This window comes from Mauremys mutica, chromosome 1 (assembly GCF_020497125.1).
Source record: "Mauremys mutica isolate MM-2020 ecotype Southern chromosome 1, ASM2049712v1, whole genome shotgun sequence".
Classification (NCBI taxonomy): domain Eukaryota; kingdom Metazoa; phylum Chordata; order Testudines; family Geoemydidae; genus Mauremys; species Mauremys mutica.
The window spans coordinates 224,529,805-224,550,143 of NC_059072.1; the positions used below are offsets into that span (position 1 = coordinate 224,529,805).

The 20,339-nt window shown below is 42.0% G+C and overlaps 1 protein-coding gene across 3 annotated transcripts in view; it reads left to right on the plus strand.

Moving 5' to 3' along the window:
- MAP7D2 (MAP7 domain containing 2) overlaps window positions 1–20,339 on the plus strand; it is a 147,879-nt gene that overhangs the window by 113,139 nt on the left and 14,401 nt on the right. For all 3 annotated transcript variants that reach the window (XM_045013711.1, XM_045013623.1, XM_045013793.1), the window contains 5 exons: window positions 12,591–12,826; window positions 13,866–13,992; window positions 16,336–16,540; window positions 17,014–17,118; window positions 18,875–18,928. In XM_045013711.1, coding sequence (XP_044869646.1) covers window positions 12,591–12,826; window positions 13,866–13,992; window positions 16,336–16,540; window positions 17,014–17,118; window positions 18,875–18,928 — 727 coding nt within the window. The remainder of the gene's footprint in view (window positions 1–12,590; window positions 12,827–13,865; window positions 13,993–16,335; window positions 16,541–17,013; window positions 17,119–18,874; window positions 18,929–20,339) is intronic.

The following is a 20,339-nucleotide window of genomic DNA, read 5'->3' on the forward strand; positions in this document are numbered from 1 at the left end:
AGAAGGCAGCATATCACTTGAGACCATTCCATAGGTGGAAAGAGCTTGAGATGAGACTAAGGTTAAAAGCCACCATAGATGATCAGCATCAAGAGAAGATTGCATCAGAGTCTCTTTACTGGCAAAATGTTCTGAAAAGCCTCATTGCCATTGTGAGAATGCTTGCTACCCAAAACCTAGCACTGCGAGGCACTTCAGATCAGCTGTATGTGCCAAACAATGGAAACTTCCTTAAAATTGTGGAGCTGATGGCTGAGTTTGATGCTGTATTCCAGAAGCATCTGAGAAGAGTCACCATCCAAGAAATGTACACACACCACTACCTTGTAAAAACAATTCAAAATGAGATCATACAGTTACTGGCAACAAAAGTCAGAAGATTGTGGCAGATCTGAAGTCAGCAAGATATTACTCTGTTATTCTGGACTGCACACCTGACATCAGCCATACGGAACAAATGACTTTAATGGTGCATTTTGTAACAACAACAGAACCTAGTGAAAATGTCCCTGCAATGGTAACTGTCAGAGAGCATTTTCTAGAATTTATTGACATTGATGATACTACAGGAGCTGGTATGACAAATGTGCTTCTTAAAAAGCTGGAAGATACGGGAATTGCGATATGACATGAGAGGTCGGGGCTACAATAATGGTGCCAACATAAGAGGAAAGAACAGAGGAGTGCAGACACGGATCCGAGAGTTAAACCCTCGAGTACTTTTTGTCCCATGTAGTTCTCATTGAACTGGGTGGTCAGTGATGCAGCATCAGCTTTTAGTGAGGCTGCTGAATTTTTTAATGTAATGCAAAGCATCTATGTATTTTTCTCCGCGTCAACTCATCGATGGCAAATTTTGAAGCAACATCAGGGAACATCCTCTCTGACACTGAAACCACTGAGTGCTACACGATGGGAAAGTCAAGTGGCAGCGATAAAGCCTATCAAACACCAAATTGGGAAGATAGGTGATGCCATAGTTGCCATTATGGAGGATAATGCTATGACAGGAACTGTTCGTGAGAGAACAGTGGCAGAGGGAAATGGAATCACCAGAAACATACATAACTTCAAATTTCTGTGTGGCTTAGTGTTGTGGCATGACATACAGTTTGAAATAAATGTTGCAAGCAAGAGACTCCAAGGTGTTGACTTTGATATATCTGGAGCAATGGAACAACTGGACAAAGCAAAGTCATACCTACAGTCTTAGCGGTCAGTTGAGGGATTTCAAAACTTTCTGAAGAGTGCACAGACGTTGGCAGAGGAACTTCACACTGAAGCTATTTTCCCACCCATTCAAGAATACAAGAGTCACCAAAGAAGATGACATTTTGATTACAAGGCATGGGATAATCCCATAAGAGACCCCAAACAACAATTCAAAGTTGAATTATTTAACCAGGTGCTAGATTGTGTAATACAGTCAGTTGAAGAATGTTTCATGCAGCTCAAGGAACACAGCAGTATATTTGGGATGTTGTATGATATTCCAAAACTCCTCACTATACCTGAAGAAGACCTACACCAGCAATTACACATGATGATATGTGCGATATTGATGCAAGTGATTTAGGTGATGAACTGAAAGCCCTTTCAAGATGCATTTCAGCAGGATCAACTCCAAAGGCTGTTCTGGAATAAGATGACCACCCTCTTTCCAAATGCTTTTGTTACTCTGTGCATACTTCTGACACTTCCTGTAACAGTTGCCAGTGGAGAACGCAGCTTCTCCAAGCTGAAGTTAATAAAAACACATCTACGCTCCACAATGACACAGGAGAGGCTGGTCGGCCTTGCAACATCTCAGTAGAGCATGAGCTGGCCCAGACTGTGGACCTTCAGGAAGCAATTTAAATCTTTGCAACCAAGAAGGCACGAAAAGCACCACTTTGATTATTCAAACAGATAAAAATGCCAGTGTTTACTATGCAGACAAAAAAAGTTACATTTCCTGTTCAGGTGTTTGAAAGTTAAGTGTTACTTAAAATTTTTGAACAAGGCATTTTAAGTTGTTAGTTCTCCTTTATTGGGGTAGGTAGCAGAAAAGTACCATGAGAGGAGTAGAACAGGAAGAACGCAGAATTGAGACCTTTCAAAGTTTTGGCTCAAGTGAGGGGGCATGGGGACGTCATTTGAGCTCCCTGCCCCAGGTGCCAAAATGTTGTGGGCCGGCCCTGGCCTAGGAATCCAGAGGAAGAAACAGCTTGATGCTGAGTCCTAGGCTTGCATGGAGTTTCCTGCGCACCACTCTTTCCTTCCATCAGGGTATCCGGGGAACTGCAGCTGCCGGGAACCCTCTCGCTCCCTCTCCTGCCCCCGGCAATGCCTTTTATGTAAGAGCTGGACTCTGCAGCCCATTTCTGTGGGGGAAAGGAAATTCTGTGTGCATGTTAATTTCTTCAAAATTCTGCATTGCACAGTGGCACAGAATTCCCCCAGGAGTACAAGAAGGATGGAAAGAGTGATAATATGATGAGGCAAAATCGGGAATAAAGGAGATACCAAAAGAACACTAATTAGAAGACAAGAGGAAGTATACAAAGTTGTGTGAAATTACAGATGAGTCAGGAAATGGCATGAAGCACAGAAAAGTTTAGAACAATAATCTTAACTTAATAGGGAAGCCTGTTAATGGGCAGGAAGTTGACAGAGTAGAATAACTGGGCAAAAACAAGGAATTCTTTTTAATTTCTCACTTGCCAGTGGATATTGATTATTTTAAGTGTTTATCACCTTCAAGATACTTCCCCAATAGGGAAAAATTGCATCCAGGCTTTTGAGAAAATATTACAAATTATGAACCATGAAAAGCAGACATGTTAATGCTACAGAATAGTATGTCTGACAGCATCCTTTCAAAAAGAAAACCTGAAAGTGTGGCAGTCTCTTGGGTTTGAACTAAAGCGGATGTAAAACAAACAGGATGTCTGAGCTGTTCATTTCTGATTTAATATCAGCCTTCTAATCTACAGCATGGTCTTCCAATTCATGAGCTATTGTGAATCAGGCTTTTAAAGCAACACATTGTTCTCTTCCCTACTCCCTTTAGATAAAATTGGATGTGACCGCTGACTGGCACACACTGAGAGATCTAGATTTTTTTTTTATTTTTTTGTTCTTGTGTATTTTGTAGCCTTATGAATCTTCTGGTGCAGCAGGACATATGTCTCACCTGTCCTTGCTTCAGCTAAAAAAAATTCTCAGAACTCCTCCTGTGGAGTTTCCTACACATTCTTCTGCCATACGGGGGTCATCTTTTCCCCCTCAGGAGTGGCAGGTGTTGACCCACAAAATCCAGTGAAACCTCAGAACCTTTGGAGGGCTCGTGCCCCTGTGTTGGTGTTTGCCCTTGCTCTGCTTCTTCTGGTGCCATGTCAGTACAGCGACAGCAAGAGTTATGCTGACAGGGGCTCTCCGCCAGCTGCCCCCAGAACATTGCCAAAGGAAGGTTTGTCAGAGCAGGGAGGAAAGGTGAGTATGTTAATTAGCCTATCAGAAAAATTCCATGCTGTAGATGGAAGGAGAATGCCTCTTCCACAGCTATCCCTGCTTCAAATATTTACATTCAGGTAACTTACTGTGTTACCAATTCCTCCTGGGGTTTATTTGTCATTGATAAAGGATCCTTTTCTGTATCATTTTCTTGTCTCTCTCAGACTGATCCTGCGAGTCCATCTTCTTTCTAGGATTGCATTCCCTGTTTCTAGTTCACACAACCTCCTCCCCCCTCCCCCCCCCCAAAAAAAAAACCACCACCACCACCAAACCATCAGGAAAGAAAGTGTATGGACCACACCAACGATTCCTTTATATATATATATATTTTTTTTCTAATAGTCCTATTTTTTTATCCACACATTTGTAGAGCCCTGCAAATCCACAGATATCTGCTTTGTATCCGCAGAGCATTTTTGCGGATCGCGGCTCAGATGCAGATACACATTTTGTATCTGTGTAAGACTCTGCATCACACGCTCACCTGAATGGAGCAGCTGTCACCCAGCCCTCAGGCTCCAGCTTGGCTCTCTGAGCAGCCAGCTGCAATATGTGGCAGTGTGGGAGGAGTTGTCCAAGAAGGGAATGAGCGAAATGCCTTTTTGAAAGAGGTGTGGTTGTACTTTAAATTAGTGGGCAGCAACTGCAGGCCTTGTGAGGAGAGTAGTTGTTGCCACTGTCTATCCCAGCCTGGTTTGCGTGTGTTAGAGCCACTGCAGCTGCGTAGGGGTGTCCGAGCCTCCCACGAGAGGGCGGTGCTGCATATGAGTGCCCAGGATTGTAGCTTTCCCGCCCAGAGTGGGGAAGGAGGTACAAGGTGGGCGGCAGGGCAGGAGGTCTCTCAGGAGAAGTGGAGGGCAGTTGGGAAGTGGATGCTTGGCATACCCCTGCATAGTGACCTGTGAAGCTATTAGTAGATCCCTGCAAATCTGCGGCGATCCACAGACAATTTTTGCAGATCAGATGCAGATACAAATTTTTGTATCCACTTAGTGCTCTACACATTTGGGTTCAGCCTTTCAGTAAAGAGAAAAAAGAAGAGGAGAAACTTGCTTCAAATAATGACCCCTGCTGGCATCTTGGAATAGAGGAATGCTAGAAGTGTTAATTTATGATGTTCTTAAATGCAAAGAGAAAACCATCGAATCAAAGCAATGTTCCTTTTTATATATTTCTGACTGGCACCTAATGTGGGATTTGAAAACTTCAGAATACAGATTCTTATTGCTGATATAAATTTTGTTTAACAGCTGTTCCTCTGTCACTGTGCAATATTGTCATTTTTACAGTTAAGTTATAGGTTTTATTTCTGGCTTTTAGCAAATATCAAAACAAGTAAACCACTGTTCTCTTTTCCTCTCATCAGACAACCACAAAATAAAATGTAGAGAGATTTATTACTCAAGTTACCGTTTTAACTCATATTTTGGCTCCAGTGTAGTATGGCTGTGCAGTTCTTCTGTCATAGTCCTCAAAGTAGATCAAGAGATTTAATTGCTCATTACTAAGTTCCTTCTTTACCAACCTCTTTAATATAAACCTGTCGTCATCCCTTAATCAGAATATAATTACTGTTTTGGTAATGCTAAATGTGATGACTCAACCTTAGTTATATGACTGTTTCTTCTCCTGTCACAACAAATAAAACAGATTTGCCAGAAATGTGTTGTGAAATGGAAAAGGCGATCCAAGAAACTGAGGTAGAGGGTGAATGCAATCTGATTGGGGAATAATGTCCTCTGTGCAAAGGAAAAGTATAGACTCAGGCATGGCTATCAGTTTTTATTTACAAATTTTATTTTATTAAATAAAAAATAGAGGGATGGTTTTAGCTTTAACATTGAACATTAACACACACGCACACATACATATGAAAGCTAAAAGGGTTTCTCTATGTAGCTGTTATACTTTATTTATTTTGTGCCATAGGTGTGCATGATATTTTACATGTGACTAAAACAAGGTCATTTCTCCAAGTAGTTTACATTCTAACTGAAATGAAATTTGGACACACACAGATAGAAGGGGAGTGCAGAGACACAGCAAAGAACAAAAAGGGGAAAGTTCTGTCAATAGACTCTGCTTGGAGAGTGGACTGTGAAAGAAGTTGTTTGGATACACAATTTCCCCCCACACCAGCCCTGTCTAGACTAGGGGCATATCTTTTAAAGAAACCTAAGTCCCATTTTGAAAAATGACTTTCCATGAAAATTAGGCTCCGAAGTTCCTACATCACTACTGAAAATAGAACTTGGATACTGTTATAAAGTTCCTCCGCTACCTTGGTGGGTCCTGCGCTTATTGGCAGATTTGCACACCTCAGTGATCTTCCCCTCTGGTGGAACCCACAATCTGGGTCAATGCCTCCTGTGTTTGATCAGGAGTTGGGAGGTTTGGGGGGAACCCGGGCCCGCCCTCTACTCCGGGTTCCAGCCCATGGCCCTGTGGATTTCAGCTGTCTGTAGTACCTCCTGTAACAGCTGCATGATAGCTACAACTCCCTGGGCTACTTCCCCATGGCCTCCTCCAAACACCTTCTTTATCCTCACCACAGGACCTTCCTCCTGGTGTCTGATAATGCTTGTACTTCTCAGTCCTCCAGCAGCACACCCTCTCACTCCCAGCTCCTTGCGCCTCTTGCTCCCAGCTCCTCACACGCCCCCCATAAACTGAAGTGAGCTCCTTTTTAAACCCAGGTTCCATGATTAGCCTGCCTTGATTGGCTGCAGGTGATCTAATCAGCCTGTCTGCCTTAATTGGTTCTAGCAGGTTCCTGATTACTCTAGTGCAGCCCCTGCTCTGGTCACTCAGGGAACAGAAAACTACTCATCCAGTGACCAGTATATTTGCCCTCTACCAGACTCCTGTACCCCACTGGTCTGGGTCTGTCACAATACCTAGATTACGTAAAAAGAACGAGGCGTACTTGTGGCACCTTAGAGACTAACAAATTTATTTGAGCATAAGCTTTCGTGGGCTAAAACCCACTTCATCGGATGCATGCAGTGGAAGATACAGTAGGAAAATATATATACACAGAAAACATGAAAAAATGAGTGTTGCCATACCAACTGTAACACGGGTAATTAAGGTGAGCTATTATCAGCAGAAGAAAAAAAACCTTTTGTAGTGATAATCAGGATGGCCCATTTCCAACCGTTGACAAGAAGGTGTGAGTAACAGTAGGGGGGAAAAATTAGCATAGGAAAACAGTTTTACTTTGTGTAATGACCCATCCACTCCTAGTCTTTATTCAAGCCTAATTTAATGGTGTCTAGTTTGCAAATTAATTCCAATTCTGCAGTTTCTCATTGGAGACTTTGTAAATGTTATCCTGAGAAAATAGGTCATGTCTGAAAACGTTAGATAACCTGGTTTTAAACAAGGGCTTTGCACCTAGTATAAACACAGTTTAAAAGTGTGTTAGCTGGTTGTGGTCGAGCATGGGCTCCTCACTAGGGTCAACCATGATCAGCTAACACATTTTTAAACTATGTCTATGCTAGGTGCAAAGTTCAGGTTTAAAAAAAGTTAGCTCACATGTTACTAAATGTGAATTATTTTCCTATTGTAGACATACCCTTAGAACAGTGGTTCCCAAACTTTAACAACTCGCGAACCCCTTTCACTAAAATGTCAAGTCTCGTGAACCCCCTCCTAAAAATGAATATTTCCATGGATTTTCTCCCTTGCCTCAGCATAAATTAAAAGCATTGATCTTGGACATATAAAATTTGTTTTTATGACATGCTTATTACACACTATTTATTAATTATTATTTATCATTACAGTATTTTTATTACGTTATGATAAGGGCAACACTCTTCCAGGATGTCACTTCTGTAGCTTGTATCACTTTTGATTAAGCCTGTTATAAGACAAGACTCCTATCAGAGGTGCTAATAGAAAAAAAAGGTGCGGGGGCAAAGCCCCCATGCACCCCAGGGCCTGGGGGGGCACTGCCAGAAAAGTGGGGAGCCCCCAGGGGGTCATCAGGAAAAAAAAGGGCAGGGACCCACGGGGAGGCGCACTGACGTGGCGGCGGCACGTGACCCTCATCGCCCCCCCATACTGGCACCTCTGGCTCCTATGTTTCATCAAGGAGTATCTGATGTGAAACAGCATGAAGGTATTTAAGAAACCAACTCAAAGAGTTCCTCCTACACAAGCATTCAGGTCTTGAGCAGTCCAAGCAAACAGCGCACGCTACAACAAAGCTTAAACTTGTTCTTCATAATAATTTACAAACAACAGTAGCAGACGATTTACTTTTAAAAACAGCAAAACATATCCACCTCCCTTTCTATTTCGTAAAAGGAGTCTTGAAGTTTAAATCTCCTCAGTGTGATAGAGATGCTTGCTTTGATCTGCTTAGCTCTTGGAAGTCCCCAAAGCTCCAGGCTGCTGGCCCATGCTGCCCGGGGTCTCTATAGACAGTTCTGTCCGCCATTAGGGAATTTTTTTCCTGAGAACCCCCTGTAACATTTCATGAACCCCCCAGGGGTTCACGAACCCCAGTTTGGGAACCGCTGCCTTAGAACAATTGAATTCCTGTTGTGTGCTATTCTGAAACACCTCACAGAAGCTGTGTTTGAAGAAGAGATTCAAATGATAGGCAGGAGTAGGGTTATACAGCACCATAAAGAAGTTAGGAGGTGGAGGTGGAAACTGAAGGAAAGCCAGTGCAGGAATTCCAAAAGGCACATGACACTGCTAAAGTAGCAGAACCCATGACTTTTTCAGTGTATGGATAGGCTGGAGCAGAATGCCATGAAGGGGAGGTTGTAGTAGTCAAAGTGGTAGATGACTTTGTCTATGCTTGGCTTTCTTTTGTCACTGCTAAAGGATTACTTAGTTTACTTAACAGCCTTTTCAATTAGAATGAAGAGGAGCATTTTATAGGTATTAACATCATTATTTTATAGGTATTATAAATCAAACTGCAGGATTAATTATCAGGCAATATGTGGAGGGGGAAGAGATTGGCGTCACATGACACCAAGATTGCAATACTGGAGAATGTGGTGAAAATAGTACAATTATTTACAGTGGAAAAGGAAGAGTCTGGGAGGGGAAGTCCAATTGCATTCATATATAATTACTCACTGAGAAATAAATTTTCAAAGAGACTTCAATGTGTGTGCAGTCACTTGTGCGTGCAAAAGACAAATTTGTTCATAAAAAATTGGGTAGGTTCTGGTTTTGCATGCAAAAATTTGGGCCCAGGGTTTTAAATGCAAATTTGTATGAACAGAACCATAGTACTTAGAAACTTTGTCATTTCATTCTGTTTGTATGTAGTAGATTGCAGATTTTGCAAGACTGCATAGCCCTGTACACCATTCTGCAATGCCAAGTTCTTGTGCACATTTCCTTTGTTTGTCAAATGAATGGCTCGGTAGGATAGGTCGGAAGGAGAGATGGCAACGTGCATATCTTTTAATTGCTGCTGCTTATGGTGGGGTTCACTTAGGGTTAACTGTAAATTCCTCACCTATTTCTGGATGCATTTTCTAAATATAGTAATTGTAAATATACAATAGTAATCCAACAGAGAATCTTGAAGGTAAAATTGCCTAATTTCAAATTTACTTTGTATTTATGGAGTTGATCAGGAGAACCTTAAAGGTTGAGTCAGGCAAAAATTTATATGGAGTGTTTATTTCTCTTCATTAAATACTAAGTAGAGTCTTCAAAGATGTTTGATAGTTTACTTCTAAAGTAAAGCAAAGGTTACAAAAAAGGACTTTGCTCTTTGTAACTTTCTATCAACTTGCCAAGTCTTTCAATAAGACAATCCTTCCTTGACTAATTAAACTAAGAGACTTGAGAGGGAACAGAATTGAGAAGTAGAAAAGCACAAGCTAATGCTCCCATGCTCACCTGTTCCAAGAACAGGAGACTGTGCCCACAGATCCTAGCAGTGGATGTGCACGAGGAGGCACTGTCTGCACAGGCTTCCCATTTCCTCTGATCCCCGGAGAATCCTCCCCATGCCTTCGGCCTTCTGACTCCATGAGTTTGTAGGAGAGGAGGGGCCAATAAGTCTCTTCTAGATTCTCTTTCTTACTCCATCCTTCTCCAGACATGTTTCTACAGACAGACTAGAGGAGATGCCATGCTTTGACCAGCAGAAAATTTTTCCTATATACTAACGGGCTAGTTGAGAAGATAGAGAAATCTGTCCCTCCTCATATTGAAAAGTTAGTCTAACCTAGTGATGTCTGTTGAATTCTTTGCTATGTTCAAGATGATGATGCAAAATCTGGACTGTAATTTGTATAGGAGGGGAAGGCGTGGTATTCCGAAACTGCATTGTACTGATCTTCCCAGAGCTTTAACTAGTTAAGCAAGTTATTTCCACGTATCAATGTTGCCTACCTCTCTCTCTCTCTCTCTCTCAAAAAGAAAAACAACTCTTGTATTCTGAGGGTCCAGTATTCCCTTAAGTATGAGTAATCCATACAGGGGAATAGAAACTCAGTGAGAACAGTTTCCTTCTGAGCCTTTCTTTGGGGGCTCAGGGCTGTCCATCCCCAAATGCATGGATCTTGGGGAATCTGAGAGACCCCTGGGGCATTGGCATAATGGCTTTTTGTCTCCACACTGCTGTATTGCCTCAGCACTGCTGTCCAGTCTCCCTGCAGCTCCTCTCCTTCCCTGGATCGCACAGCTCCAGACTAGCTAATTTGGGTCTCAGAGAGGCCTGTTCAAAATGACAATAATGCAACTAATTGTGCAAAACAATGTGAGGGAAAGAAACTTTTCCTGGTGATCAATTTATGACCTGAGACATGGAGATGATAACCCCTAAAACCTTCTATCTTGGCTAGTGCAGTTCAAGATCCTATTCTTATAGTAGTGTCTGCCGGTCACCTCAAGCTGCAGATACATTTGCATAAAGGTTTCCATTTAACCCATTTATTTTCAGTCATTCATAACTCGTTGAAATTTGCTATGTGTGGTAGCTCCCTGAGGTTTCTAAGGTTATAGAAAACATTATACTATGGTACAGAAAATTGTATATTATATTATGTTATGTGAAAATTTTGATTATGTAATTAAAATAGTATCATAATTGCATAGCCTCCACAGGATTTTTTGTCAACTTTACAAGTATTTAAAGTATTGAAGCTTTATAAATAACAAATAGTTTCCTCTTACCCATTTCTGTTTCCTCTGTTAATCTCTGTTCTTTAATATGTGCATATTTTAAGGACATAGCATAAAAAGCACACCTTGGACAGAGTGTTATGATAATAAGCTATCTATGGATCTACAGCATGCGCTTACCCAAAATACTTTATCAGCACCATTGCTACTGCTTACACAGTGCAACAAAAAAAGTTTGAATACCTGAGTTTTCAGTGTCCAGTTTATCATAGGTATGATGCTGATCAAAGCACTTAATGAGTGATCTGGATCAAACCTGGTCTACTCCATGTAAATCTTTAGACATGCAATAAGTGGTCTTGCTTTACCTTAATGTACAGTTATTTTTTCAAAAAATAAGATACTATTGAAAAGATATAATGGTTGTTGAGGCAGACATCTAATCATATTAGCGCATATAATTTAGCCAAAACTTTGCTCGTGAATTTTCTGGAAAATTATTGTCTTCTGGCTTTGTAAACACTAAGATGGACCATTATGTGCACTCAGGTTATATATGGGCAAATACCCAGATTTGATATGAAATTGCAATTGAGGAAAAGTCAGTATTTTGGCTAGGGCATGACACTATGTGGCTTTCCTACTGTGTACTAGGTGTGTTCTTAGCCCTGTAAATCAGAACTTTCTGCAAGCAAACTTGAATACTCACAGAGAGTCCTCTAGTACCTGATATGGGTCTCTGTGTTTGAGCAGTTCCAGTGTATTTGTAGCAAAGGAAGGATTCCATTACTTCAGCCTATGGGCAGGGCCAGATTAACTTCTTGTGGGCCTGGCGCCAAATGTATTTGTCGGCCCCTCTGGGGAATGATTGTAAAAGGGGTTGGGGGCAAAAGCACAGTGGGGCAGGAGCTAGAGTTGGTCCCTGGAGCAAGGGAGGGGCCAGGGGTAAACTGCAAGTATAGCAGGTTTGGGGAGGGGGTAAACAGGATCCCCCCCCCCGCCCACACATAGAGCAGGTACCTACCTGGTTCTAGCCCATTCTTTTCATCTCTCTCTGCACTGAGCTGCCCCTCCTCCCGCAGCAGCAGGACAGGTTCTCTTCCAGCTAGGGTGACCAGACAGCAAGTGTGAAAAATCGGGACGGGGTGGGGGGTAATAGGTGCCTATATAAGAAAAAACCCCAAATATCGGGACTGTCCCCTGCCAGCAAACAGCTAATCGGCGGCAGGGAGAGGGGTAGCAAGCTGGGGAAAGAGGTGGGGAAGGAGCTTGGCTGCCGGCAGAGCCTGGCCTGCTTCAGCAGGAGCCCTAGGAGCCGGCAGCATCAAGCTTCTGCCCCCGCGGGAGTGGGGGGGAGAAGAGCGGTCGGGCCAGGCCGGGGCCCCTTTGGACCGTGGGTCCCATGGTAAATGGCACCATGGTAAATCCGGTACTGCCTTAGGGGCAAAGCTCCATAAGTACACCGCTTCTCTGTCTACACCATGGAAGTTGACATACAGACATAGTAGTTGTCTTAACTTCATACAAGTGGCATCAGCACTTAAATGCTATGGCAACAGCTGACTTAATAATGGGATGGATGGATAAAAACAAAATAATGCATTTCGCTTAAACACAGTCCTCTGCTACATGATTTAAACAAGGAGCTCCACTGGTTCAGCCAGTAGAGGAGCTGATAACCACACAACCCAGGTCTGACATTCCATCTCCTAAAGGGTAGTGATGTGGGTGGGGTGGGGGATGTACGTATGTATATATAATAAATTCAAGCCAGTAAGTTAATACTCTTCTAGATATATAAGCACACTCTCCCTATCACTAGCATTTCATTTCTTTGATAGTCTGAGATACTGTGTCAAAACCTACAAGAAAGGAGTAGCAAATATCTGTTAAGATAGAACTTCATACTAAATCACATACAATTTATGGTGTGTGTGACTTTTCTCTCCCTCTCTTCCACCCCCCAACCCCAACCCCAGGACAGTTACAAAGACGTATCCACAGTCTCCTAAAAATGTTAAACAATATCCTGCATCTCCTGTGAAGCACCGTGTCACCTCTAATCTCAGCCAGGAGACTCCTAAAAAGAAAGCAGACAAGGAGAAAGAGAACACCACTAGCCACAAACCCCAGCTATCTTCCACTGAGGAGATTGTGGGCCAAGCAGTTGCTGAGAAACATGTGCCTTCTGTAGGAAAGACTGAAAGCAGTGAAGGTGGGTTTTGTGGCAAGGATATATCTAAAGCCGCTGCAGGTACACAATGCTTTTAAACAAGGGCATTTCTTTCTTTTCCTAAAGCTACTTGTAAATCTGAAGTTTGCAGTATCTATTGAAATCACTAGTTATATAATTTCCATTGTGGTGATGTGGATAAATTCTTAATTAAAAAAATGCAACATGAGGTAGCCAAACTAAGGATTCCCATCAATGCATCTCATGGACCAAGGTTTTCAAAAATAAGAGCCTGAAGTTCTGAAGTTAGTCATTTTCATCAATGGAAGCAGAAGGATGCACGGTTTTAAAAACCAAGTCACTTATTTAGATGCCTAAGTATGGATTTAGGAGCCTAGGCATAGGGTTCTTTTTTTAAATCTTGCCAGTTTTGGATTAAAACTTTTTTTCTTTGCTATCCTCTTTGTATCAAAATGATCAGTTAAAACCCCCTTATTTTTTTCCATTTTTGTTTTTCATGCTAACAAGGTGCTTCAGCTTCAGCTGTACTAATCATTTGAAGTCAACAGTCCTTAGAAAAATGAGCTCCTTGAATACTCCTTACACTTAAGCCAAGTTTTCAGAACTTAACGTTATTCTGTCTGGTACTTTCCTGAAGTGCTGGGCTCTATCTGAGCAGGATCAGGGTCCATTTAGCTAGACAGTAGATGCCACTTGAAAATATTGTCTACTTCTTTCTTTTAAGATGCAGCTAAATCTCTACAGCAGTTGTGATCTAAAATACTTCATCACACAATGACGTTACTTTTATATTAATCTTATTTCTGTGGCTGTGTCAGCTGCTTTAAAGTGCCTGGTACTTTATAGACAGACACAAAATAAAGACCCTGCCCTAAGAAGTTTCCAGTGCATGAGGGATGTAAAAAAGTACTGGTGAGGTGGATAAGGGGGATGGGAAACAGTAGGCTACTGTGAAAAGATAACATGCTTATTGAATACATGTTACAAAGTATATATATGTATGTGCTGTGCTTCCTTTTTTCATTTCCTGACTAATATTCTAATCACAATGCTCCACCAGGGAAGCTCACAGCAGGAACTACTGATGCAGAAGAAGCTACAAAAATTCTGGCAGAGAAGAGACGGCAAGCTCGTCTGCAGAAAGAACAAGAAGAACAGGAGAGACAGGAGAGAGAAGAGCAGGAAAGGTACTTGCTGTCATTAAAAAAACCAAAAAGAAAATAGTGGTGGTAGTCATTAGCACCCAGAAATCTAAGGTCAGTGGCCCATTATAAAAAAAAGTACTGTACAAATGTAATGCTGACAGACCCTGGTCATCAGTGGATGAGATCAAACTGGGACCCTTGGAGCTTAGTGCATGAGCCTCTACTTAATGAGCTAGAAGCCAACTGTCTCAGAGCTAAGGCTATAGAGCAGAGTCAGTCTCTCTCTCTCTCTTCTCCTCCTCCCCCAAGATGGCACAGAACATCACACCCAGGAGGTGTGTGGGTTACACAAACACATAATAATAGAGAGAATCCCTAAGAGTAGATCTATTATGGGAGCTCAGAACTTTTGAAAATCAAGCCAGCTACTCAGGAGCCTAAGCTTAGGCCCTCATGTTTTTAAAAATTTAACTCAAATAACTAATTACTCAAGTCTTTTTATATCGAGTGTAATAGAAACGTGTGTTTTTATCCCTGTAGAAGGCCGGAGGCTTTTCGCTCTTTCCCCACTTTGCGCTCCCACACATCTAAAATGTCTATCCTTCTGTCCCTGGAGGACTGAATGGAATTTAATTCAGAGCTTGTCATTGCTCCTTTACAGTTGATAGAAGGAGTCACTGTCACATATCACAGTGCAGTACTAGATCCTTTCCCTCACCTTGCTTTCCCTGTGGCTAAGGGAATATGAAGATACTGCAGTGCTCTCAGCTCATTCTAGCCTGAATTGATTTATTTATTTACAGATCAACTACCATGCAGTCTGCTCCTACCTCCTGCTTCCTTACTGAGCTGTTAAGCACCCCATGGTCCCTAGGCTGCCAGGCTAAAATTGCACTGGGGACAGAAAGCTCCATGGACAGCCAGGTAGCCCAAGGACCATGAGAGGCTTAGCACTGCATGAAAGGGTTATCTCCCAACTATCCTGACCTCCTTAAGGTCTTAGGCGTACAGATGCAAAGTAGTGTGCAGTCTCTCCTGTTAAGCGTGTCAAGCTTTATGTGTGTAAAATTTGAAATGCTGAGGCTCTAAACTTGGCTGTTTTTTTTTAAGTACGAAACTTTAAGCAATTCAAAAGATAGGAGTTTTACCCTTACTTCCACCTGCTCTGTGGAGCTAATAGACATGAGTTTCTGTACTCCTGACCCCCTTAACTCTCCGTGTCATGAGGTATTGTTTCTGGACACATGCACTCATGAATTGAGCAGGGCACACAAGTGAATTAGAACAGAGACAGGGATGGGTTTAAGCAGCAGGCCACAACTTTATTGACTTAACACTGGGGAAGGGCATTATGTGTGTCCCACCCACCTGGTCTCTCTCATACCACACATTTAGTTGCAGGTCTCACATCATATAATCAATAACTGGGGAGAGAACCTGCTCAGCCTACCCCTACGACATAGCCCACTTCTGAATCTCACCCTCTGCCCCCCGAGGGGATTAGACGATACCAAAGGTTTGGTCTGCAAAGATTTTAGGTCTCCCCTTTTCCCAGAGATACAAGGGCCACCAGCAAAATCCCAGTTTTCTCTTACTTCAGGAAGCTGGCTCTTTTAGACTTTTGCCACACTGGACACCAGCAGCAAATTGTGACAAACTACCAGTTCCTATAAATTGCTAATATTAAAATTCCACACCCTATTTCTTTTAATCTAACTCCATGATGCTGTGAGGAGGGTGAAAAGATTTGAACCACTGGGCCTCAGTCAGTTTGGCCCAATGGGAAAAATTCTTTCCTGATCCCAAAATGGGACCTATCAGACCCACAGCTTTGCAAACACAGAGCTTAACGAGCTTATGAAGGAGGCATTATCAGATATGTGCTTTCCCTTCCTTCTGGGACTGTCTCTCACTATTTTCACCAAGGGAGGGCATTTGCATGTTCAAAAATAACTTCATTCCTCAGATGGACTGGAGTGAGGTGAAATTATCATAAGGCAAAAGTGGGAATAAGGGTCCTTTTAACTACTCAAAGCTTGAAAAATGTTAGTTCTACATACTGTAGTTGAAGTTACAAACACATTTCTTGTTCTGTCCCACTTTAGTCACATCAGTGTTCAAACGGAAATGTTATTCCTGCAAAACATTAGATGGGGTGAAAATAAAGCTTAGAATGGAAGCCTGGTTGCAACTTGAATTATGGAGGTGTGGCCAATCCCTCCATTGTGTCAGAGCCCATTCCATACAAATGTATCCAGAAGCATATATTCGCAGCCAAAATACATTCTGTACATACAGTGCATGCACTCTGTGCGCCTTTGAGTTCTGTGTTAAACAAAGTGCAACATGTGCTGCATTTTTAAATGTGCTGCTGTGTTTTTGAAGGCTAGAGAGAGAGGAGCTGAAAAGAAAGGCAGAAGAAGAAAGAATTCGCCTAGAAGAAGAAGCTCATAAGAGAGAGGAGGAAAGAAGGCGTGAAGAGGAAGAGTCTCGGAGAAAAGCAGAAGAGGATGCCAGAAGGAGAGCTGAGGAAGAAAAAATGCTAAAGGAAAAGCAAGAAAAAGAACTGCAGGCCAAGCTTGAAAAACAGGTATAGTACAAGATATCTCTTGCAAGAACTCCTGTTAAAAGAGCAAAATTCTAAAATACTATCTGCCTACAGGCAATGGACCTGATTTTCAGATGTTGAATCACTGGAAACTTGGTGTGCTCAGCAAACCCCATCTTTATTTATGAACGTTATAAAAAACTACTAGTGTGGAAAAGTTGTTGAAGAGCACTTAACTTAGAGTCCATTGCTTCTTAGATCAAGTGGAAAGCAGAGGGACACTGCAGTGAAGATAAAATGTAATCTAGATAAAATGTAATCTTCAGTGATCCCTTTTAAAATGGGACATGCAGTCTAATGAAACTGAAAACTCTTACTCTTTCTCTTTTGTAAGATGCTTGCTGACAGAGTTAGGCCGATAATAGATACCTGGCAGCCTATGCAAGATTTTATAGAATCTGATAATTTGTCTAAAATAAATAACAGCTCTACCTTAGCTTACACATTTTAATTAGAGAGAAGAAGCTGAAGCAAAGGCCCGAGAGGCAGCTGAACACATGCGGCTGGAAAGGGAACAAATCATGCAGCAGATTGAGCAAGAAAGACTTGAAAGAAAGAAGGTAGGTGTTCATCTCCAATTTAAAAGAACTAATACCTTTGTTATTTTAAATGCATAAATCCAGAAACCTGCCCAAAAATATCCAAAACAAATATTCAGTTGAGTAGGCAGAGTTCAAGGGTGGTTTTTTGGTTTTTTTTGTAAACCTAATCCATATTAGCTAGTTTCTAACCTGGAGAAACATGTACCTCAGAGTTTGTAACAAACTTATTAGTTGTTTTATTATTATTTTTAATTCATAATTATTAAGGCGGTTCCTAGGGTCCCACTTAGAATGTGGCCCCATGTTCTAGGCACTGTACAAACACAGTATTGGACTATCCCTGCCCTGAGGAGCTTACAATTTAAATGGACAAGACAGAGAGTAGGAGAAGAGGGTATAACATACAAGCAGAGTGATGGTTCCCACTCAAACTTATAAGACACAGAAAGTTAAAAACAATAATAGGGGTGTGTTTACTTTAAATAAATATGCAGTTTTTAATTGAGAAAGTGTATTCTGCAGAAAAAATAGTATGTTATCTAGTTGGAAAAAGCATTCTCCTCCCACCCTACTCTGAGGTGATGGAGAAGCAACAGCAAAGCCACTCTATGGCCACTACTGAAGTTGTTTCCCTCAAGTAGGGAAATGGCTGGTGGTTCTATGTAACTCCATACCCACACCCTGCAAAGCATCCACATAGTGCGTAGTCACACTGCATGCCTGTAGGTGGCGGGACAGAATTTCCCCCAGATTTGTAGAAATCTTTGTCTTTAGCTTAGTTAAGAGATGCCTGGAAAGTTGTTATAAAAGCCTTCCCTTTTGTGTGTTTTCTTCCAGTTTCATTCCACATTATTAGTCTTGGAGGGTGGAGGGTCATTAGTAGGGTCAACCACTTGTACATTGGAACACAAGAACTAGAAGTGATGTCTTTAAATCTAAAATAGTTTACTTTAAGTATATAACTCATAATGCATTTGATGAATTAACAAGCAAAAAAGAAGGATTTTACAGCTGTATCTGACACATTTCTAACAGGAGTAACTTCACATGTTTTATTCCCCTCCCTACCCCCCCAATAAACAAAATTGGTACAACTATATAAAAGTGTTTAATTTTAAATAGCAAATGGATTGCAATTCTAGAGGACTGCTGCTGACTTTGTGGTCTGAAGATGCAGTAGTTGGTGACTTGAGCAATTAGTGTTCAGCTGACAAACTTTCTGTTCAGGAAGTTGGCACAGGGGGCTCATAATCACAAACCTTTTTATTTATTTTTTATCTACTAATTTGCACCTGGTGAGAAATTCAGTTTGTTGGAATTGTGATTGCAAAGAGAGCTCCCTTCTCCTCTTCCCCTCTTCTTCTCTGGGTACATCTACACTGCAATAAAAAACCCACGGCACCAAGTCTCAGAACCTGGATGAATTGACTTGGGCTCACAGGGCTTGAGCTGCAGGCTGGAGCTCATCCTCTGAGACCCACCCCACTGGGCTCCTGCCTGAGCTCAAACATCTACACTGCCATTTTTAGCCCTGTAAATCCAATTCAGCTGACCCAACCAGCCACAGCCATGCTGCGGGTCTTTTATTGCAGTGTAGATCTACCTTCCGTCTTCTTCCTTTCTAGGGAGGGCAGAGGCAGAGATCAGTTTGTGACACCCGAGTTAAATCAACCTTCCCTGCTGCCCATTACCAATCCCATGAGCCCTCTATCCCAAATTCATAGTATGTCTGCCTTGTAACCTTCTGATGTGATTGATTTACATTGCTTTCTAGCGAATAGATGAAATAATGAAGAGAACAAGAAAGAGTGAAACACCAGAAGTAAAGGTATGGAACAGAGTGCCTCCCACACACACATACACACCCTGCTCCCAGGATATTTCCCCAGTGGGTGTGGGTGGCAGGGAGCGGGAGGGACACTGTAGGATTGCTCCCTGGAGAATAAATGCTTTGACTAGAAATGCTCTATTCTTATTTTTCTGTTAGATTTTAAGAATTAAGAGTGACTATAGTTGTGGCAGCACCATGAGGTCAGTACTACTCTCCTAGGCAGTGGAGGGGGTGAGCCATATATATTGTTCATAACTGTAGTGCTGAGAACTGGTATCTTTAGGCAAAAGTCACATGCAATGCACCGCCTACATTTTGATGATGTTGAATTAATCGGTCATAGAGCTCTTGTGCTCCTCCATGTTAATTCTGATCACGGGACGGGATTAACAGCAGAGCAGAGGTGCCTGATGATGCACCAAAACTCAATGGACAGAGGTAAAGTGTTTGACTCTCACTTCAGACTTTTACTTCATAACATTTTCTTTTAGGGAAGCTGTTTCTTTATTTAGCCTAGGAGGCTCTAGTTTTCTTTAAAAAGACAAACCCAAAAAAATCCTCTCTCCCTTCTACATTTCTCTAAAAGCTACCAGACATTAGGCATATGAGGGGAGGCTTTGTCTGGCCAGGGGGAAGAAATGGGGGTTGTGACTCCTTTAAGGGGTCCCCTCCTTTGGGTTGAGGGGGCAGAAGGGGGACCTCACTTGAGCCAGGGAAAGACTGGAAATGGCACAGGTGGGCCACTAATCCATGGATGCCTTGGGGAGGGAGGTTTTTTAGTGAAATCCCTCACCAGTAAGGAGTTGTGCCATGATCTGCCCAGGGTCCCTGTGTACCTGCCAGCATGCCCTGACTATCTGTGGTAAGCAGCCCTGGTTCAGCAACTCTGACTCCAACTGCCTGCTTGTTTCACCACAGCCACACACTGGTCTCCAGCAGCCTTGGTTATTGCTAGCCAAGTGACCCCAACACACCCCCAGACCCCAATTTCTCCAAAACTGTCTGCCCTGAAGTGTCCTGCCTTCTCCTGGAACACTCAGAGAAATAATATAGTTCATTCGCTCCTTCAAAGTGACAAAAGCAAATTAGTGCTTTTTATCTTAATTTGGGTAAATACACCCTTCCCTTCAAACATACCACTGAGTTGTTGGGTTTTTTTTGTAAAAATAAAACATGGGTATTAACAAAAGGGTGTAGGTGAAATGATACCAAGTAGAAGGAATAAAGATAGAAAGAGTTACAGACAAAAGTAAAAATACACTTTCTAGTGGCTAAGACTTAACTCAAAAGCTACAGCTTTTGTTTGAGGTAGATTTCTTACCAATCTTTTTATTTCCGGCCATGCCTGACTTTCTCTCTGTCAGGACCTTCCATGGAAGTACAAGGGGCTGGTTTCCCTTGTCTTCCT